This window comes from Oncorhynchus masou, chromosome 30 (genome assembly GCF_036934945.1).
Source record: "Oncorhynchus masou masou isolate Uvic2021 chromosome 30, UVic_Omas_1.1, whole genome shotgun sequence".
In the NCBI taxonomy this organism is placed as follows: Eukaryota; Metazoa; Chordata; class Actinopteri; order Salmoniformes; family Salmonidae; genus Oncorhynchus; species Oncorhynchus masou.
In genome coordinates this window covers 20,206,517-20,229,024 of record NC_088241.1, presented here as the reverse complement: position 1 = coordinate 20,229,024, position 22,508 = coordinate 20,206,517, and the positions used below count along the sequence as shown (strand labels likewise).

Here is a 22,508-nt window from a genome sequence, read left to right as displayed (position 1 = left end):
TTAAATGCACTGTCTAGACTTCAAAAGTACAATTACATGAGCATTTTAGCAGTCCTTGTTGGAGACTCACTGCCTAGTCAAACGACACTAAACCAAAGCTCATCGATTATGCCTGCTTCGGATGGGTCCAGTCTCTCGATGACCGCCTACTCTTCTCATGATGCAGTCTGTTACGGTGCCACTGTGTAAGCTGTCATAAGACTTGCATATCCTGTAACAGCATCTTGCAAGTTAGCAGTGACACTTCCTCCCTCTGGAACATGACCCCTGGCAGTAGTTCAGTTTTAAATGATTAGAATGTGGTCATCTTCAACACTGTATCTGCGAAGGGAACAGGAGAAGGTTATTTCCCACTTCGCCAGAGCACAAGGTGTGAAGGCCCGTGTGTGTGCGCGCGCGTGAGAGAGCAAGCATACATGTGTGTGCGTGTCTGTCTCTTTGTGTGTGTTTGAGAGATTGTGTGCTTACCGGGGTTGGTGTGCCTAAGTCTTAGAGAGCGTGCATTTTTGTTTACTTCTAAGCGAGTGGCGGGCCAATGCACGGCACCAGCAGGCCTCTCACAATGACTCATTAGTTAGGTAATTAAGGCACAAGGCTGTGCCCCCGGGGCTCCACAGTGGAGCACTGTGAGCTAGGACTGCTAATGATACTAGGCCCAGAGCAGAGAGAGATGGAAGGAAAGTATGGTCCATAGGTTCTGCCCTCCACAAAGGAGGGTGGTGGGGGAAGAAATGTGGGAGAGGTGCGGACAGGGGACCTGCCGGCATTTTCATTATGGGTCTATGAAAGCTAATGACATAGGGCAGGGCTTGGACAGGGGATACGGGTCCAGAGGTTGTGCTCAGTGGAAAGAAGGGTTCAGGGAGAGTATTTTAATTGGACACAGATGAGGGTATGAGAACTTTGGATACTTACAGTATACTGCAAGGGTGGGTTAACACAGACTTTAAATGGTCTTCTGTGGTAATTTGTAAGGCTTTATGAACTGCCGTAAACCCCATAGGTATCCCCACAACCTACGACCATGTACTCCCATTAGGGGAGAAATAGGAAAGGGGTGGCGGCTATTGTCATTTTGAGCACGGTGCTACATTAGTCATTGTCCTTTGGATGACATATTGTAGTATCCTAATCAAATTACAATATGGAGGCCCCTTCCTGTATGGTTTAAGGATATTCTACTCTACAGTATGCATATCGTTTTGTCATGCAAAACACCACTTCCCATACCTTGAACTCATAGCAGCTAACTTTTTCAATTGAATGAAATGATACTATAAACTTCAAGTTGTTTGTACATCAGTTTGAATATGATATTGTCCATAAGCAAAATGAGTTATTAGTGTGGTAGGAAAATATACAGCGCTTTAATTGTGATGAGGGAAAATGATGCTGAACAGCAGATAGGGAAAAGTGAAACCTTCTTCCTGCTGAGTCCTAATAGCTCATTTATTCCGGGTCTATTTTTCCCCACTCAAGTTTCATGCAAATCGTATTGAACCATGTCCCCCAGTGGCGGAGTACCAAGTGTCGGTGGAGCCCACACGCTCAAATCTCTCAGCTTATTAATTTCCTATTTACTCATTTCATTTTTAATACATTGACTGATGGAAGTGCAACAGCCGAGCTCAACGGTGCTTACATGGAACTGATGGTAGAGGGCGAATGAACAATTGAGCCAGTGTCATTATAAGGGATGTCAGAGTCTACACATGTCTTAATGCTGTATGGCAAGTGGGGTGTATGATGCTATTATATTGTAAACATATTGGCACTGCAACATTGTATCATTAGAGGATGTCAAAATAGTGACATCTACCCATTGTAGTTAGAATATATTTCACCTGGGCTGACATTAGTTGAATGTCACTTTTGATGACATATGCCCTGCATTATATAATTAAGTGATACTGCCCAAGAAGCCAGTGTTTGGAGGATATATTGGCACGGGTGTTAGGCACGAGACGAAGTCAATGTCACGGCTGGCTGAAGGACTGGACCAAGGTGCAGCATGGTAAGCGTACATTTTCTCTTTACTAAAAATGATGCAGACAAAACAAAGAACAAAACCGTGACGCTTTGGGCTTTGTGCCTGAACAAAGTTAACTTCCCACAAAACAGGTGAGGGAAAAGTGTACCTAAGTATGGTTCTCAATCAGAGACAACGATAGACAGCTGCCTCTGATTGATAACCACACCCGGCCAAACACATAGAAATAGAAAATCATAGAACATAGACTGCCCACCCAAATCACACCCTGACCAAACCAAAATAGAGACATAGAACGCTCTATACGGTCAGGGCGTGACAATCAAACACTGGCTTCAAGGACATAATCACCTTTATACAACGGGTTACCAACATATTAAAATAATGATTGACATTTTCATAAAAAAAATTTTTTTAAATGATTTTATTCATACAATTTCACCCTTCCACAAGAAATAATCCTGACATAAATCTAGGGTTGCTACCCAAGCTGTTCGTTCGATCGGTTCGGTTGCCAGAAATGCGACCCAGTCGTTCAGTCTTTTTGTTGAGTGTCTACAGACCCAGGAATTCATTCTAAATGTTCCATTGCCATATTGGCTGGGAACATTCTTATCCCTTGCTTGCTAGCTAGCCAATTACGGCTAACTTACAGTCACGTTAAACAGTGTAGCCAGAATAACAACGAAGTAGCTGCATTAGCATTTGTTTAAGCTGTGACATTTATTTGGATACATTCATAACAAGGAGCTGATGATGCACGATTTCACCTGGCATAGATGTGGTTTCTCGTCAGGACACTGTTGTTCACAGGAGCTAGCCAACTACACAGCTAATACAATCAATTCAAACTGAAGCTGGAAAGACTTCAAAACGTTCAGACTTCCATATTCCCAAAACATTCACTATGGGACAGCTGGAGGTCGAATTTGAATATTTGAAAATCTCTGCTGTTGAAATCTAAATGTTAGTCTAAAAGAAATGTGAGATAATGTCTTGATGCTTTTTATAGTGGAGATCAAGTTTATAAATTGCCTGGCTGGGCTGATGAGACAGCAGATTGCGCAGCCAGATGGAACAGAGTAAATAGGCATTTTAACGTCATAGATTTAGTCGGTGTGTCACACCCTGACCATAGTTTGCTTTATATGTTTCTATGTTTTGTTTGGTCAGGGTGTGATCTGAGTGGGCATTCTATGTTACGTGTCTTGTTTGTCTATTTCTATGTTTGGCCTGATATGGTTCTCAATCAGAGGCAGGTGTTAGTCATTGTCTCTGATTGGGAACCATATTTATGTAGCCTGTTTGGTGTTGGGTTTTGTGGGTGATTGTTCCTGTCTCTGTGTTTGCACCAGATAGGGCTGTTTTTGGGTTTCCACGTTTATTGTTTTGTAGTGTTCGTGTTTATCTTTTTCTTATTAAACATGAATCAATATAACCACGCTGCGTTTTGGTCCGCCTCTCCTTCACCACAAGAAAACCGTTACACGGTGGTAACTTGTGGAATAGACACCGTCTGGAATGCGGTTTTAACCAATCAGCATTCAGGATTAGACCCACCGTTGTATAATATGTCACATTTTCAGTGCCATCAAAACGTTACTCATACCCCTTGACTTATTCCACATTGTTGTGTTACAACCTGAATTCAAAATGGATTAAATATTTATCTGCACACAATACCCCATAATGACAAAGTAAAAACATGTTTTTAGAAATGTTTGCAAATGTATTGAAAATGAAATTCAGAAATATCTCATTTACATACGTATTCACACCCCAGAGTCAATACATGTTAGAATCACCTTTGGCAGTGATTACATCTGACACATTTGAATAAATGTAGGTTTTGAAACTTATGAATGCGTCATAACCGGCCATAAAATAAAGCGATATACTGTATGTCACATCAGGTGTAAATATATGGGTCATGACAGTGTTACTACAATGTTGTTGATCCATCCTTAATTTTCTCCTTTCACAGCCATTAAACTCTAATTGTTTTAAAGTCACCATTGGCCTCATTGTGAAATCCCTGAAAGGTTTCCTTCCTCTCTGGCAACTGAGTTAGGAAGGACGCCTGTATCTTTGTAGAGACTGAGGGTATTGATACACTATCCAAAGTGTAATTAATAACTTCACCATGCTCAAATGGATATTCTATGTCTGTTTTTTTCTCTTCACAGATCTACCAATAGACAACCTTGTTTACCAGGCATTGGAAAACCTCTGATCTATGTGGTTGAATTTGTGTTTGAAATTCACTGCTCGACTGAGGGACCATACAGATAATTGTGTGTAGGCCAGATAATTAAATCTACATTTAATTAAATTACATTTCAGGCTGTAAGACAGACAACAAAATGTAAAAAAGTCAAGGGGTGTGAATACCCAGGTGAAATATATAGCCTCGATTAAATATACAGTGCATTCGGAAAGTATTCAGACCCTTTGACTTTTTCCACATTTTGGTACTTTACAGCCTTATTCTAAAATGAATTCATTCATTTTTCCTCATCAAGCCTCTTTTTTTTTACCCCATAATGACAAGGAAAAAGCAGGTTTTAGGAAATGTTTGCAAATTGAAATATAAAAAAACACTGAAATATCACATTTACATAAGTGTTCAGACCCTTTACTCAGTACTTAGTTGAAACACCTTTGGGTATGATGCAACAAGCTTGGCACACCTGTATTTGGGGAGTTTCTCCCATTCTTCTCTGCAGATCCTCTCAAGCTCTGTCAGGTTGGATGGGGTGCATCGCTGTACAGCTATTTTCAGGTCTCTCCATGTTCGATCGATCGGGTTCAAGTAAAATTGAATAAAATTGTATTTTTCACATTTGCCGAATACAACAGGTGCAGATCTTACCCTGAAATACTTACCAAGCCATGAGGTCGAAGAAATTGTTCGTAAAGCTCTGGCTGGGACACTCGAGGACATTCAGAGACTTGTCCAGAAGCCACTCCTGCGTTGTCTTGGTTGTGTGCTGAGGGTTGTTGTCCTGTTGGAAGGTGAACCTTTGCCCCAGTCTGAGGTCCGGAGAGCTCTGGATCAGGTTTTCATCAAGGATCTATCTGTACATTGCTCCGTTCATCTTTCCCTCGATGATGACTTGTCTCCCAATCCCTGCCACTGAAAACATCCCCACAGCATGATGCTGCTACCACCATGCTTCACCGTAGGAATGGTGCCAGGTTTCCTCCAGACACGACGCTTGGCATTCAGGCCAAAGAGTTCAATCTTGGTTTCATCAGACCAGAGATCTTGTTTCTCATGGTCTAAGAGTACTTTAGGTGCCTTTTGGCAAACTCCAAGCGGGCTGTCATGTCCCTCTTACTGAGCAGCAGCTTCTGTCTGGCCACTCTACCATAAAGGCCTGGTTGATGGAGTGATGCAGAGATGGTTGTCCTTCTGGGAGGTTCTCCCATCTCCACAGAAGAACTCTGGAGCTCTGTCAGAGTGGCCATTGGGTTTTTGGTCACCTCCCCGACCTAGGCCCTTCTCCCCCGATTGCTCAGTTTGGCCGGCGGCCAGCTCTAGGAAGAGTCTTGTTGGTTCCAAACGTCTTTCATTTAAGAATGATGGATGCCACTGTGTTCATGGAGACCTTCAATGCTGCAGAAATGTTTTGCTACCCTTCCCCAGATCTGTGCCTCGACACAATCCTGTCTTGGAGCTCTACGGACATTTCCTTCGATCTCATGGCTTGGTTTTTGCTCTGGCATTCACCGTCAACCTTGGGACCTTATATAGACAGGTGTGTGCCTTTACAAATCATGTCCAATCAATTCAATTTACCACAGGTGAACTCCAAGTTGTAGAAACATCTCAAGGTTGATCAATGGAAACAGGATGCACCTGAGCTCAATTTCGAGTCTCATAGCAAAGGGTCTGAATAATTATGTAAATCATGTTTTTCTGTTATTTTTTTCACTTTGTCATTATGGGTTATTTTGTGTAGATTGCTAAGGAATTGTTTTAATGTAATACATTCTAGAATAAGTCAAGGGGTCTGAATACTTTACGAAAGCACTGTATATCACTAATGTATTATGTAGTAGGACCAAGATGATTGAAAAGTATTTGAAACTTGTTTGGATCATCATGTTCTTGAGGATGACTCACACACAAGAAAATGTATTCATGTGCACATGTGGTCAATGCCAGGCAGTTGCCACGTAAAGAAGATCAACTGAACTAATAACTTTTTATTTTTACAAAAATAGGATCCAACAGTTAAACTTATTTTCATCTAGTATGGCCTGTGTGTGGACATAACCTGGAGAAACAGATAATATATTTTTTTAAATCCCACATTTTGTTTACTCTTCATTGTTAAATGGGAGTATTTTGTTTGATTACTCTGTGCTAACAGAATTTGACAGAAAACTAATTTATTGGCTGTCAGCCAGAAGCCTTTTCTTTCATTATTTGTCAAGGTACGATTCATTTTTTCCCTTCTGTTTATGTAAGTTAATTTATTTTCTGGGTAAACAAAAAAAAAGGGAAAAGAAATTGGCTTCCAATTTGTTGATAACGTTAACCAGACTGCCTCGGTCTGAATATGGGCTTTTCAAACAAGGGCCCTCACGTTTACGATATTAAACGCAAACATTGACTTGAGATATACATATACTGCACAGAATCTAATCTGAATTTATCTACCTTAAAAAAATGGGTTTCTGTATGGATAACAGGGTCTTATTGCCAAATAAATGCTCTCACCGCGTCACACATTTTTGTGAGACCTCGCATTACCCTGCACTGGGCTTCAAAAGAGATGTTTGAATGATAAATATACATATCGGTTGGTCACCGTATGACGGCAGGATCAGCTCTCATAGCGATTAGAGGCAACTTAAGAAGTCCCCTATGGGTGTGTTTCCATTGGCTCTTAATGAAAAACATATTCTATATTTACTCATCTCAATGGAGTGTTCAGAAAGTAAGCAGAGAGAATTCTAGTCACGTTATTATATATACACCATCTCACAGACCCAGCATACATACACAGCACAGAACCAAGCCTCAAGGGAAAGGGAAAAGAGTTTGTGGATCACCAAAACAAGAAAATAAAATCACAGATCACAGAAGGATTAATTACATTTCCAACGGCAGTAGGGCAGAAAAGAAATGATGTTCCACACATTTTGAGAGGGTGGCCTATTTCTTTTCTCTGTCATGCCTTTTAGCTCTGGAAGCTCCTGTATTGTGTCGGAGTAGGACAGAGTGTGATTGAGAAAATGTGGGGATATTTTTAGCCAACCAGTTACTGGCCTGAGGGGAAAGAGGATTTTTTTGTAGCTGTTTCACAATGAACCTCTGGTTCCATGCCCAGGAGAGACTTCAGATCCTCACTGAATCAGCTTTCATCTCCTCCACAATGCTGCTGTTTCCTGGTTGGCATTACAAGCTCCACTGCTCCCCTTTCCTCTATTGTTGTTCTGGTGATATACTGCAGGGTTTCCCAAACTCGGGCCTGGGGCCCCCAGGGTGCACGTTTTATTTTTTGCCCTAGCACTACAGAGCAGATTCAAATAATCAAAGCTTGATGATGACTTGGTTATTCGGCCCAGGACAGAGTTTAGGAAACCCGATATACTATACTGTTAGTCACACTATTGTGTTACAGTAGTGTGCTATAGACTGGTAGAACAATTGAGTTGTTATATTAATTCACAGACACTCAGTTAACACAGTGAAATGTATCAACCAAAGTAAATGGCAAATAGAAACAGGCACATTATGTCTTTTTGATTTGTGGTTTGACTGGGAAAACACTAACTTCATCATTTCGCTTGAGTGAACCCATGTCTGTAGCACCATCACTCTGTTGGATCTATTCAACCACAAATGCTAATGTGAGAGTTACACTAATTTTGTCCTAAGCATTTTCTTGTTGATGACATGAAGTTGTGAATATTTCTCTATGACCAAATGATCCTTCCCTGACCGTGACCTCTCATATACTTTCCGTTCCGACGTTCCCATGGACTTTGCATTTTTCTTCCCACTTTATGCCGCATTGATTCCAATTACATCAGTGCCATTCCCACAACTTGTTTCACCCCTCCTCTCCTCCTCCCTCCCTCCATCCTGCTCTTTGTCTTGACTGTCTCCCAAGCGGGCAAACTGTTTGGACCTGTTTAAATGTCGCCTCACAGCGTGTTCTGGAGCTGTGGATGGCTTGGCCGAGCTGCTTGGATTGTGCTGAGACGACTAGGCTTAAAATACACCCCCCCTCCCTCTTCCCCCCACGTCAAAATATCTGGTCACTCAGCGAGTCTACTATCTTGTTAATTCCAAGCGTCTGTCTTCACCACTGCTATTGCTATTGGGAGGTTAAGCCCTGTCAAGAAGGCATCAAAGCTGTCCTCGGAAAGCGGCTCGTATCATAGAGCTAAACAATCAGCTTTGATTGGATTTTTATCCTGTCTTATCAACTCTCAGACCAGGGAGCCAAAGCCAAAGGCATGATGCTAATTGCCAAAACAAACTGAAAATGCTCCGTGGATCAACACTGACATTACGCTTACGTTTGGGTTGTTGTACTGCAGTAAAGTATTATGACATTTGATAGGGATGTTTTCTGTTAGGCAATTTGGTTGACCTCCCTCCGTATCTCTATTTGACCTGGTCATGGATGAGTTCAACTAGATTCCATTTGAATGTAACCTTTTTGTGAGACTTTTCTTGGTTGTACATGATAGTTCCCTGTGTATGTTTAAAAGTCCGAAGGAAGACCAACAGCCGAAACGCTTCGGTTCTACTTTTAACAATGAAGCTTTTATTTATTTATTGAATTCCATTGTCCTCCAAAGGTTGCTGAATCTCCTCTCTGTTTATCACTTTTACCTGAATTTGAGTATCATTCACTGGACTACTACTATAGTCAGTACTATCACTGTAACTTCCACTACCATGACAAAACACCCGAACCAACCACACACACGTTCTTCAGAATCTGTACCTTTTCTCGTTCCCTGTCTTTCAGATGGCTCATCTACACTGTGTCTTTCGTCTGTGCGGGATCTCCCAGCCCAGCTCCAGGACCTGTACCAGCAGGGCTTCTCCCTAGTTGCCGTTCACCCCTTCATTCATCCCTGTGGTTCCGACGCAGTCAGCCCCCAGCACCAGCTCTACAGGGCCGTGCTGATCCGACTCGATGATGGGTACGAGTACATACACATTGCACTTATTCAGAGCACCTTCATTGACACAATTAGCAGAAGCCTTATCCAGGGTCAATACATTTGTGTTTATGTAAGCTTTGTCATTACGTAATATGTACAGCAAATAAAAATGTATATTACTACATGGATGTAGACATTGGTATTGCAGAGGTTGTTTTGGGCTAGCTGTCACAGGGCTGTTGTTTTGGTCGTTAGCAAGCAAATAATCTCTTTCCAAGCTTTTGATGCTCCGGCCAACATGTGGAATGGGCCAAAGTCACAGCTGCCCCCCCATGTTTGCCCTCCACCCGGGCACCTGTCAGCGAGCCCTGGGTGAGAGTCAGCTTGGATCAGGGCATGGTTTTACTCCAAGTGTATGTGAAGGGCATGGTGGGGTGCTGCTGGTAGTGGTGGTTTCCGGCTGAAGCCCTGTCTGGCTTGCCTCGTGTGCCCTGTGTTCTACCAGCTGGCTGTTATGAAGGACAGCGGTTTCATGCGTGTTAGGCCACATGCAGTTCTGTCTCTGGGAATGACTGCCTGTGTGAAGCAGAACCAGACAATCACTAGTCACTTTCCCCACAGAGAGGTTAGAGGGGCAGCAGTTGAACCTCTCACCCTCCCCTCTTAACAGTGTTTTATGGCCTGGTCTGTCCTCTCTCATGGATCCAGAGCCCTGGGGTCGGACAGTGACGCCACACTCCATGAATCCCTGGACTCTCCTCTCGTTGAATTATCATCCAGGAATTCATCTCGAGATTCCTAAAATAAATCATTCCAAACATGGACAAATAATTCCTGCACATTCCTCAGTATATTGGGGTTTAGGCTCCGTGCCCTGTTCTTGTTTTGTGCTTCCTGGTTGCCTAGTGTTGTCTTGATAGGATCAAACCATTTGGCTGGTACAGGTGGAGGGTTTAGTTAGTTGTAAAGCACAACAATCCATCCACTCAGGTGGCTCTTGCCTTCTTTCTAAAGACAGCCTGTGCCCATTAATGAGCTCCTATGGTCTAGGGAAATACATCACACCTCTCTCCCACTGTCTCTACACAAAAACCACTCACAAACAAGTTCCAGACACTAATCCTATGCTGGGAGCACATAAATATTGATTTTGTATGAAAAGGGATGGATGAATGGGCAGCAGCATGGTTTTTACACACCGACATGGTTGCCTTCCTCTAAAGGAAAAAAGAGAATATGAGGAATAGAAAGCGGTAGAGAGAGAAAACAAGATCACAGCTGGAGTGTGACCGAGCGAGCGGGAGTTAGAAAGAGAGAAAGGGGAAAGGGCTGCCATCCTTTGATGGCTCCGGCCAAACCATCCTGCTTTATCTCAGTCTGTCACCGTGGAGACGGCTGCTCACATCAGCACCAGCCCTGGGGGGGAGGGGTGGGATAAAAGAGAAAGAACAACAACAAAAAATCAACCAGGTAGCATCTTCCTCTCCTATTCCCTTGTCAGTCCCTTGAATCAGGGAGCCAAAACTGCAGATGACAGCGCAACCATTCATCACTCTCCCAAAGCAAACAGACCCAAAAGTGTCTTCTTCGCTCTGCAGTGCGCTATGCGTCAGCTGGAGACAGACAGAGGGAGAGAGAGACAGAGGGGGAGAGATAGTGTGTGTGTGAGAACCAGAACAAGAACAGCAGCTAGGCTATGCTTAGCAGCAGCTGGATGTGCTGTGTTTAGTATGCACACAATGTCTCTTTGGATACAATCCCAACCAATTTTCTACAGTATTAGCCTCAATTGTAAAGCCTCAGTGAACAAGGGTATAGCTGCACAGTAGTGTGACATTGCAAAAGCTTCTAGAGCCAGGAATTACACAGGGGCAGGTAGCTTATATAGAGCTGGGAGCCATTATTGTTAATGTTAAACACTGTCACCTGGAACAACTATTTAGTTCAAGATAAACGCTCAAACTTGTATAATTCCAGCCAGTAGTTTTGAAAGTGGCACTCACGAGCCAAAAGTGGTCCCTTTTTTGTGTGTTCTATGACATCAGATTGGGTACTACAGTGTGTCATTCATTTTGTATGATATGTTATGTCCTGCAAATGTTGTCGATTTTGCAATTATACATTTTCAATCCAATTTGTACTATACGTTCCGAATTTGTTGTGCTTAAGGTCCTGGAGTGCATCTTTAAGTAGGCCATAACTTTAAAACGCCTGTTGTCTCTTTGACTGTGATTTGTCACTGGTGACCGTGGTAACCTGCTCAAATCTGTGGATCAGAGAGAATGGATAGGACCATTTTAATTTTCAAATGTCAACTGTCAAATTTCCCAATGTTCAATTTGGTTGCGGCGTAGAGGGGTTACAGTTCAGCAGGCAGTGTCTGATGGGATATATTCATCATCTATTGGATAATTGTAGAATTCACATGCGCTCGGGGAGAGAGCTGTATGGACCAGAAACCATTAGAGGGGATTCGTCCAAAGAAATTATTCATGACTCTGTGAAAAGCTGACATTAGAAAAATATGTGCTATATTATTAAAGGCCAGGGATGAAAGATTGCTAAACACAGGTTCAATGGTGGAGCCTGACCGAGCTGTTGTCATGGAGATTGTGATTTTTGGAATTGCGATTTTGGCGCCCGATGTGAGGGCTTCTGGGTTTAAAGCTACATTCTGGGTTTCAAAAAACTTCATTACGCCCCACCATATCAAGAATTAAAATAACCATCCCCAGATTCCAAATCCCAGACTGTGCCTTTAATAGTCCCTGTGGTCCGGGATACAGAACCTTGAACGGTTGAACCTGACTGACAGTGCAGCTGAATAGATAGCAGCAGCAGTCTGCATAAGGAGTGGGAAGTCAGATGTAGATGTACACCCAGGAGGAGGCTGCAGTCAGACTAGCTGCAGGCTGGAGCCAGGCATGCGTTTGACACTTACTCTAGCAGCCTGGCGGTAGACAGCAGATCAATGGGGTTGAATGCAAGTAACCTGTTTCACACCAAGAAAATGGACTGCAGGTGATGGGGGTATTTTTAAAGAAGTCCTTACCTCTAGAGAGGCGATGGGAGACTAGTTATTTTCTCCCACTTTGTCCATTATGGATTTGAGCCCTCTGTCACGGCCGTCAAAAGATGTGTACCAAGGTTCAGCGTAGCGAGCGTACATTTTCCTTTTTATTCAAAATGTTTCCAACAAAACAACAAACGAAAGAAACAACCGTGAAGCTTACAGGGCATTAGTGCCACAAACAAAGTTAACTACCCACAACGAAAGGGGGGAAAAAGGACTACCTAAGTATGGTTCCCAATCAGAGACAACGATAGACAGCTGTCCCTGATTGAGAACCATACCTGGCCAAAACATAGAAACACAAAATCATAGAAAACAAAACATAGAATGCCCACCCCAAAACACCCTGACCAAACCAAAGAGACATAAAAAGGCTCTCTAAGGTCAGGGCGTGACAGTACCCCCTCCCCCCCAAAAGGTGCAGACTCTGGCCGCAAAACCTGAACCTATAGGGGAGGGTCTGGGTGGGCATCTATCCGCGGTGGCGGCTCAGGTGCGGGACGCAGACCCCGCTCCACCACTGGCTCACCCCACTTTGATGGCACCTCTGGTGTACGGGGACCCTCGTTGCTGACCCCGGACTGGGGACCCTCGCCGCGGGCGCCGGACTGGGCATCCTTGCCGCGGGCGCCGGACTGGGCACCCTCGCCGCGGGCTCCGGACTGGGGACCGTCGCCGTGGGCTCCGGACTGGAGACCGTCACCGGAGGCTCCGGACTGGGGACCCTCCCTGATGGGAGGAGGCGTATAGACAGCCTGGTGCGTGTGGCTGCCACAGGGCCCACCAGGCTGGGGAGACATACAGGAGGACTGGTCCTTAGAGGAGGCACAGGATGAACCGGGCTGTGGGGGAGCACTGGAGATCTGGTGCGTAGCCCTTGGCACCACTCCTCCAGGCTGAATGCCCACTTTAGCCCGGCACCTCCCGAGCGCAGGCACAGGTCGAACCGGGCTGTGGGGGAGCACTGGAGATCTGGTGCTTACCACGTGCACCTCTCCTTTTGGCTGCATGCCCACTTTAGCCCGGCAAGTGCGGGAAGTTGGAACAGGCCGCACTGGGTTCTCCTGGCGAACAGGGGATACCGTGCGTAGAGCTGTCGCAGGATAACCCGGGCCGAAGAGACGCACCGGATACTAGGAGCGCTGAGCAAGCACAATCCCTCCTGGCTGAATGCCAACTCTAGCACGGCAACTGCGGGGAGCTTGCAGAGAGCGCACCGGGCTATGAGAGTGCATTGGAGACATATGGCGCAGAGCCGCATAACCTGGTGCCTGACGAGTCACTCTCTCCCTACGGTAAGCACGGCGAGTTGGCTCAGGTCTATAACCTGACTCCGCCAATCTCCCAGTGTGCCATCCCCAAACATGTTGGGGGGACTGCCTCTCGTGCCTGCTTCGCTGACTTGCCTCCTCATATCGCCACCACTCTGCTTTAGCTGCCCCCAGTTCCTCCCTTGGACGGCGATACTCCCCAGCCTGCCTCCAGGGTCCCTTACCGTCCAGGATCTCCTCCCATGTCCAGGAGTCCCTTTCACCACGCTGCTTGGTCCTTTGGTGGTGGGTAGTTCTGTCACGGCCGTCAAAAGAAGTGGACCAAGGTGCAGCTTTTTTATTCAAAATGTCGCCAACAAAACAACAAACGAAAGAAACAACCGTGAAGCTTACAGGGCATTAGTGCCACAAACAAAGATAACTACCCACAACGAAAGGAGGGGAAAAAGGCTACCTAAGTATGGTTCCCAATCAGAGACAATGTTAGACAGCTGTCCCTGGTTGAGAACCATACCCGGCCAAAACATAGAAACACAAAATCATAGAAAACAAAACATAGAATGCCCACCCAAAATTACACCCTAACCAAACCAAATAGAGACATAAAAAGGCTCTCTAAGGTCAGGGCGTGACACCCTCCTCAAGTTTACAGATCCAATCTGCTTTTCATGACTTCAAATTACAGAACGTGGAAACAAATAGCAAGAATTCAGAGGTTTTCTTTTACATTGGCGCGTCACGGTGCTGTGAATTGCACAGTAAGTTTGCAAAAACATTTGCATCCAATGTGCAGATTTTCCTTGACACAGTTTGCTACTGACATTTGATCTGGGATAAGTTGCATAACGATGGGGTACTGGCGTGACAGTGACGTCTGACTTCTGTGGGATTGTTGTTGACTGTGAGAGATGACTCCGGTTCCCGCTGTGTTGTGAAGTCCGTATGACAGAGAGAGAGCTAGGCCTAGGCTGCATGGGATAATGGTTAAAGTCTCCTTACACACACACTGTACACACACACATGTACGTACTGTACATACACACACATGCTGTGGCGAGGGTGGAAGGGTCCCATCCCTGTTGTCAACAGGATGAGAGGTAAAGCAGAGCGATTGAAGCTGGGGCATTGGCCTCCTCCAGGGCTAGCTGTGGGATTTCCTCCAGAGAAGATAGAAAAATACAGACCCATATACATAGATTCCATCCACCCACAATACTGATAAGTGGAAAAACAAGACAAGATTTGTATTGCATTGAGTTTCCTATCCCACCCTAATGTGCCCCTTTCAATCCTGATTTGTGTCTACGTTAAGTGCTCCTTTTTTTGTCACACAGGCCAACAATTACATTAACATGGCTCATATGTGATTTATTAATACATTATTTTCATAAATCCATAAATACTTCATTTCCAAGGATTTCTCTGTGCAACCATTTCAGAGATGTATTACAGAATGTGGTGTATGTCTGTATCTTGTAAGACTGAAATGACTCTGGCTGAAATGTGTTGTTCCTCTCTCTCTCGCTGTGTGGGCTGCTACCGCAGGTTGGAGAAGAGCCAGTCAAACTGTGCTCCCTACCGTCTGCAGCTGGAGCAGTGTCTGTCTACCGACCAGGTGCCCACCCCTGAGCTCATCCAGGGCTATGTCAAGAAGGTGAGCCTCAGATAAGGCCCTGTCACACTACTGAGACGAGCTGAGTCAATTCAAGCTGTACTGAGCTGGTCAGGTTAGTGGTTAGGCATCCACAACTGTGCTGAAAAGGACATCGATGTGAACGAAACTATTAAGCCTGCACAGTTTTGTTCAGGTGGCGTGATAGTGTGAAAAGGGTATAGTGGACTCAGTTCACAGACACAACTGACCGCACTGTGGGCAAAAACTATCTGTTGGGTTTCCTCTTTATCTCGACTCGCTTTCCACAGCCAGTAGACGAGACGGTCCTTAGTTTTAATAAAACATTGGGGAGTAGAAATGGGTTATCAATTCAACCGGCCAGTCGCCCGAGGGCCTGAGTTTCATTCTGACCTTCTAACTATCGGCTCCTGGAGCACTCTCTCTAATATCTGGAAAAATAGGAAATATGTAGCCTATGTAGAACTGGAAAATGAAAGTCTTCACAAAGGGCTGCTCTCATTCTGCAGTGAGGACATGGTAACACTAACCACTCTCAAGCAAGCTGATGGCCATAACCATATCATGTTAGGAGATATCACAGGCGTCTATTAAAAGCAAAAGAGACTTGTCATTATAAATAGCAATGTAACAGAAACATATGACGTTTACCTGTTTCTCTGACCTGAGCATGTGCAATACACAGTAGTGTGATTTTCCATTCAATGCGGACCATTTCAAAGGCTATCCATTACCTTCACACCCGAGTCGACCCACATTAACACACACACACACACACGCAGTAGAAATGATCCCTCTCCCTCATTGACTGGCAACGTTACCCTCAAATGAGATATAATATTTTTTATTTTCATCTTGGCAATTCCATTTTGCAATTTGTCTGGGAATAAAAATGTGCAAGTGCTGAGCGAACGTTCGATAGATATTAAACAATGGAGCTAGGAAACGATGTGACTGTTGTACAATTTCATTTCATAGAGGATAACCTGTGATATGGCACCCATGCTGATTTGATTTGGATTCTCCTGGTCCCCGGCTGTAGATAGCAGAATGTACTGCCTCTGGCTGGATCTTATGACAGAATGTGAATGGAGAATGGCATCATTAACACTGCTTGACAGTTAACATTTCAATTTCAATTTGATGGAAAATCCCAATATTGACATAGAATGCCAGATGACAATGAAATGGGAAAAGCAATGCTTGATTTGGGATGCAGTCCTGCCAGGGCTGGAGCCATTGCAATCCAATCAACTCTAGTTCAATTTGAATGGCTGATGCTGGGAAGAGGGGTGGAGGGAGGGGGAGTGCCTCTATAATTATATGATAATACCAGGTATGTAAACAGTTCCCCTGGAATCCATTTGGTTGATAAAATAGGGAGTAAATGGGGGAAATTCAGGGGGAAAAAATAGGTATGGTTCTATAATGGTATGACTTAGCAATGTGTGCTTATGTTCTAGATTGTGTTTCATGATTATCACACATTTTTTAGAAAGTCCATTGAGCACTAGCTACAACTTTGATCTTACTCATGATTAGCCAACATGATCTTAAATAACAGTCCATCATAACAGAGCATACAGTATGAAAGGTTGGTATTATTAAATTGTATTTGTAAAAGTCAGGTCGTCCACGGATCTCTCTAAGGCGGTCGTTTTCTATGTCTCTCCAGCAGATCCAGGATGCTGCAGACCAGGGGGTCATGTTTGTGGGCTTCATCCAGGAGCCGTGTGGGTTACGAGGTACCCAGACCAGAGAACCAGAGACGCCCTCCCTCTCCCTCCACTCCAGCCCCAGCTCCATGCTAGGCTCCCTGAGCAGCCAAAGCCCCATTAGCCCCCGGACCAATGGAGAAACAGGAGCCCAGGAGCAGGCGATGGACACTGGGGCTGATGAGGGCCAAGGCTCCTTATGTAAGGGTGGGGAGGGGGAGGACCAGACTAGGGACACGGGGGGGAGTGAGACCACTGTCGGGGAAAGCAACCATGATGGGAGGTCCTCTCTTCCCATAACACCATCCACAGAGAGCAAGCAAGATGATGATCAGGATGTTATAGTGGAAGACACACTGACACACAACAATAACAAGACAAACGTCATAGAACTGAAGGAGAAGCCAAGCCGTCACCCTCAGCGAGCCAATGGTGAGTATTGTCAGATTTCTATTCGTTACTATGTAATTGGATTTGTATACTGTATGCCAGGCAAGATTCAACTTGAAACCGCATAAATGGTTCTTCAATTTCCTCAGACTGTGGTGCAGCATAAAGTTGGATTAAATTAGCATATTTCAGCATCTTAGAATACCAGATGGACAGCTCTTCTCTTCTCTCACACATTCTCTTTCAACCCCAGTTGGAAAACATGCTCATAAATGTGCATGTGTGTTGAATGCTCCCCTCTGTGTGTGTGTGCATGTGTGCGCCCATACATACTTGGCTCCCTGTAGACATAGCACCCTGGTCCATCTGGACGTCCCTCAAGTGTGTATTGCAGTGAGATAACACCCACCCCCCCACCCCACTCAGCCTCCTCCCTCATCCCCAAACCAGTGAGATAATCCCCCCCCTACCTCACTCAGCCTCCTCCCTCATTCCCAAACCAGTGAGATAATCCCCCCCCACCTCACTCAGCCTCCTCCCTCCTCCCCAAACCAGTGAGATAATCCCCCCCCACCTCACTCAGCCTCCTCCCTCCTCCCCAAACCAGTGAGATAATCCCCCCCCCTACCTCACTCAGCCTCCTCCCCAAACCTCCACAGTCCACACCACCACCACGGCATAGCCAGCATTGTGTGTGACCATGTGCCAAGTACCCTTGTCCTCTTCGCTAATGCTCTCTGCTGAAATTGACTCAAAGTCTCAGTTCTGGGTGGCTTTGCCCCCATAATCCTCCTGAACAGCAGAATGTGGAACAGGGAACAGGGTCACAAGCCAACAGTCAGAAGTGAAACTGGGACTTGAAACCGACGTGCTCTAAAATAGCATCAAAGATGGTTGAGGTTATTGAAACTAGTGCTGAGAACATTCCTTTGGGATCACAGTTGTGAGAGGAGGAAGTGATGGTATAAAAAGAAGACAGAGGTTGGACAAACATCACAATGGTCACTCACATTATTGCCGTTACCTCTTAGAAATTAAGCAGTATGAAGCTAACCACTCTCCAACTAAGAATCACGTTGCAGAGAAAGCAGGTCTACATGTTGGTTTGAGCATGTATTTATTATGAAATGTTAGTCCTGATTAAATCAGTGTTGAGGAGGGTGGATTAGCAGAACAGATGCTGTCATGTTCAACAGTGGTTCTGTACAATACACATTACCAGTTAGGATTATGGGGCCTGACCTTGTCACTTGGACAGGCATCCATCAAACCAAACTTTAAAAGGAGACCCATTTGGAATGTTGCAATTGCGATCATGCGCTCGTTTACTCTTTAGTCGTCAATCTTCTCAAATGATTGGACCAGACAAGGTATCGTCTCATAGCAGGTCTGTCATTTCCCATGCGACTGTGGTCTGGCAGGTCTCAATAGCCATATCGCCCTACAGTTTGTGTTATCGCCATCCAACTCTCAGGGCAAGTCGAGGGCGATCCTAAAATATTTGTTTAACTTTGATGCCCCTGATGCTGAAATTGTCGAGTCAGTTGCGCTTTGAAGTGGTCATCATGTGGGAACTGATCTGACAGGTATGGACCCTTTATCTCCAGATTACCGTCATTCAGATTAACCTAGCAAATGGAAATAACCTATGCCGGAAATTGTTCTAAGTGTTGTTATAAAATGTATGTTGTACAATTTACCACGATTATTTCATCTTTAAATGCATTCCCATTGAGCTGTCTGGTTTAGTCAGATGCATTAGTGCAAGGTTTCTGTCAGCTATGCATAAATGATAAACGGTCTGTGACACATTGCAGACGCAGAGCATTTAGTGGGATGGTGAAGCTAGCAGTTCCTCAGAACCGCTGGCCTTGAACGAGTAAACATCAACTTTAATATCATGTGAAAGCCTCATTTAAATTCACTCTTTTGGGGGAAAACAACAGAACAATTAAGATTAGTGGAGCGACTTTGTTGTATTGACTTGGCTTGGTTTTCAATAAGTTTGTAGTTTTTCCAACGTATGCAGGGAGAGTTGTGATGCGTTATTGTCATTCAGTTGTCATTCTGGAGATTTGAAGAGTGGAAAAAACGACAGGATTTTGGAAATTTGGTGGCCAGCTGTCACATCAGTCAGATGTGGCAGAAAGGAAATGGATATAAATGATTCATTCTTCCTGGGTGTCTGACTGAATGACTGACAGAAAACCAGAGCAACTGAACCATGGTCCCCTCTGATGCACTCTGTGTGTGTGAGGCGTGCGTGCATCTTCTGTGAGTCTTCGTGTGTGTGGGAGTCTAACACATCCTGGCCCTCCGTCTGGTTCACATGGGGATGGCAGATATTAGCATTAAAAAGAGAAGATTATGCCGCACTTCATTTAAATGGCTGCTGCCAAAACAACAGTCCATCCAAATTTGTAAGCATTGGCATATTAAAGGACCATTTCATTTGAGGCACAAGCCTTTGGTACGGGATTGTGAGAAAATGATGATGAGTCAACTCTGTTATGTGTTATTAATCACCTCTGTTATGGGGGTATGAGTCGACTCTGTTATGTGTCATAAATCACGTCTGTTATGGGGGTATGAGTCAACTCTGTTAAGTGTTATAAATCACCTCTGTTACAAAGTATCAACTCTGTCGCGTTATGAATCTCTGTTGCATGACATGTTTCATGTCAGCACAATCTAAAGAGATTGAGATTGAGTGTTCTGTGTTCTCAGGGGTGGAGCTGCTAGCCCTGTTCAACCACCCAACTGACCGTGAGGGCCAACTGAAGTACTACACTGTGAAGGTACCGCTGAGGGTTCAACTCCGTGACGAGGGGGTCAAAGGGGTGGAGGCCAACTGGCTGGATCACATGACCCAGCACTTCAACAATGGGGCCTCACTCGTTGATGGATACTTCCACCTGGGCAACGACAACGGTAAACAAACTATCCAACGTCCACTTGTGTTTTTACACACATTACATTTCAATGTAACATCTGTTCTGCTATGGTATAGTACTAGCAAAGTAAACTCAAAAAAAGAAACGTCCCTTTTTCAGGACCATATCTTTCAAATATAAAAAATCCAAATAACTTCACAGATCTTCATTGTAAAGGGTTTAAACACGGTTTCCCATGCATGTTCAATGAACCATAAACAATTAATGAACATGCACCTGTGGAACGGTTTTAAGACACTACCCGCTTACAGACGGTAGACAATTAAAGGTTACTGTTATGAAACTTTAGGACACTAAAGAGGCATTTCTACTGACTCTGAAAAACACCAAAAAAATATGCCCGGGTCCCTGCTCATCTGCATGAATGTGCCTTAGGCATGCTGCAAGGAGGCATGAGGACTGCAGATGTGGTCAGGGAAATAAATTGAAATGTCCGTACTATGAGGCATTTAAGACAGCGCTACAGGGAGACAGGACGGACAGCTGATTATCCTCGCAGTGGCAGACCACGTGTAACAACACCTGCACAGGATCGGTACATCCGAACATCACACCTGCGGGACAGGTACAGGATGGCAACAACAACTGCCAGAGTTACACCAGGAACGCACAATCCCTCCATCAGTGCTCAGACTGTCCACAATAGGCTGAGAGAGGCTGGACTGAGGGCTTGTAGGCTTGTAGAAAGGCAGGTCCTCACCTGACATCATCAGCAATAATGTCGCCTACAAGCACAAACCCACCGTTGCTGGACCAGACAGGACTGGCAAAAAGTCCTCTTCACTGAGAAGTCACGGTTTTGTCTCACCAGGGGTGATGGTCGGATTCACGTTTAACGTCAAAGGAATGAGCGCTACACTGTGGCCTGTACTCTGGAGCGGGATCGATTTGGAGGTGGAGGGTCCGTCATGGTCTGGGGCGGTGTGTCACAGCATATCAGACTGAGCTTGTTGTTGCAGGCAATCTCAACTCTGTGCGTTACAGGGAAGACATCCTCCTCCCTAATGTGGTACCCCTTCCTGCAGGCTCATCCTGACATGACCCTCCAGCATGACAATGCCACCAGCCATACTGCTCGTTCTGTGAGTGATTTCCTGCAAGACAGGAATGTCAGTGTTCTGCCATGGCCAGCAAAGAGCCAGGATCTCAATCCCATTGAGCATGTCTGGGACCTGTTGGCTCGGAGGGTGAGGGCTAGGGTCATTCCCCCCAGAAATGTCTGGGGACTTGCAGGTGCCTTGGTGGAAGAGAGGGGTAACAAGAACTGGCAAATCTGGTGCAGTCCTTTGTTCTGGGACACATTATTCAATTTCTGTTAGTCACATGTCTGTGGAACTTGTTCAGTTTATGTCTCAGTTGTTGAATCTTGTTATGTACATACAAATATTTACACATGTTAAGTTTGCTGATAATAAACGCAGTTGACAGTGAGAGGACTTTGTTTAGTTATGCTGAGTTAAGTTATGGAAAGTACTCAGTCATTTTTTCACCCCTCTGTCAAACCAATTATTTTGTTCCACATTAGTAAACAATGTAAACAATTATTAATAATAAGACAAAGGAAATGATGACTTAGCTATTGCCAAAATGTCTCCATATCCTGTCCCCTTTCAAACTGTCCAGTCTGTTCTGCTGTTGCTCTGGTAGTGTGCTGTGCTACTCCTCTACTGCACATTGCACTCTGCATCTAGACCCTGGGGCATGCCACTTAATTCTGATGGTGACGAAAACCCTAAGCTTGAGTAAATAAGAGTCATAATTCATTAATCTCCTAAAGTGAACGCATCAGCGCCTCTGAAACACAGATAATTAACCTGATGGCAAATGAGTGCCTCCTTGCATATTTTATCTCTTTCGAATGGGGTAATGAACCGCGTTATTATAATTCCTTTTTCCTAGTAAGTTATTCTAATATATTTACCATTTTTATGTGTGGTTAAGATATGCATCTTTTATTACAGAATGAGTTGTATTCTAAAAATAAATATTGGCTAGGTCGTGTTCTGTATTGATCTGGAAAACGTCAGCTCCCTATCAGAAATAGCTTGTCAAGTATACTGTATCGGGAACAGCCTGTCAATGCATGCCTGCCAAACCCTTTTCAAAACAGACAAGTTTGTCTCGGTGAACGTTGTGTTCGTGTGACCCTCTTGGGAACTGTGCACGGTAGGATATCAAAGCCAAGACAACATCATGTGTTTGTTGCTAATTACATCAAAACGGAGGAGCGTCTGGTTTTAACAAGCCTGAGAACCCATGGCCGTGCAGACAAATCCAAATTTAGCACCTCTTTGAGATCCATTTGTGAATACATTAGAGCATGAGAAGAAACTCTTCTCCCTGGC

At 44.6% G+C, this 22,508-nt stretch overlaps 1 protein-coding gene across 2 annotated transcripts in view; it reads left to right on the top strand.

The window, feature by feature from the left end:
* Window positions 1-22,508, top strand: part of LOC135522300 (raftlin-like) — a 71,879-nt gene that overhangs the window by 23,104 nt on the left and 26,267 nt on the right. Inside the window, exons 3-6 of one of the 2 annotated variants that reach the window (XM_064948414.1) lie at window positions 8,989-9,166; window positions 15,017-15,125; window positions 16,783-17,251; window positions 19,937-20,140. In XM_064948414.1, the coding sequence (XP_064804486.1) occupies window positions 8,989-9,166; window positions 15,017-15,125; window positions 16,783-17,251; window positions 19,937-20,140 (960 nt within the window). Of the gene's footprint in view, window positions 1-8,988; window positions 9,167-15,016; window positions 15,126-16,779; window positions 17,252-19,936; window positions 20,141-22,508 lie in introns of both variants that reach the window. The other variant, XM_064948413.1, reaches the window with a different exon arrangement.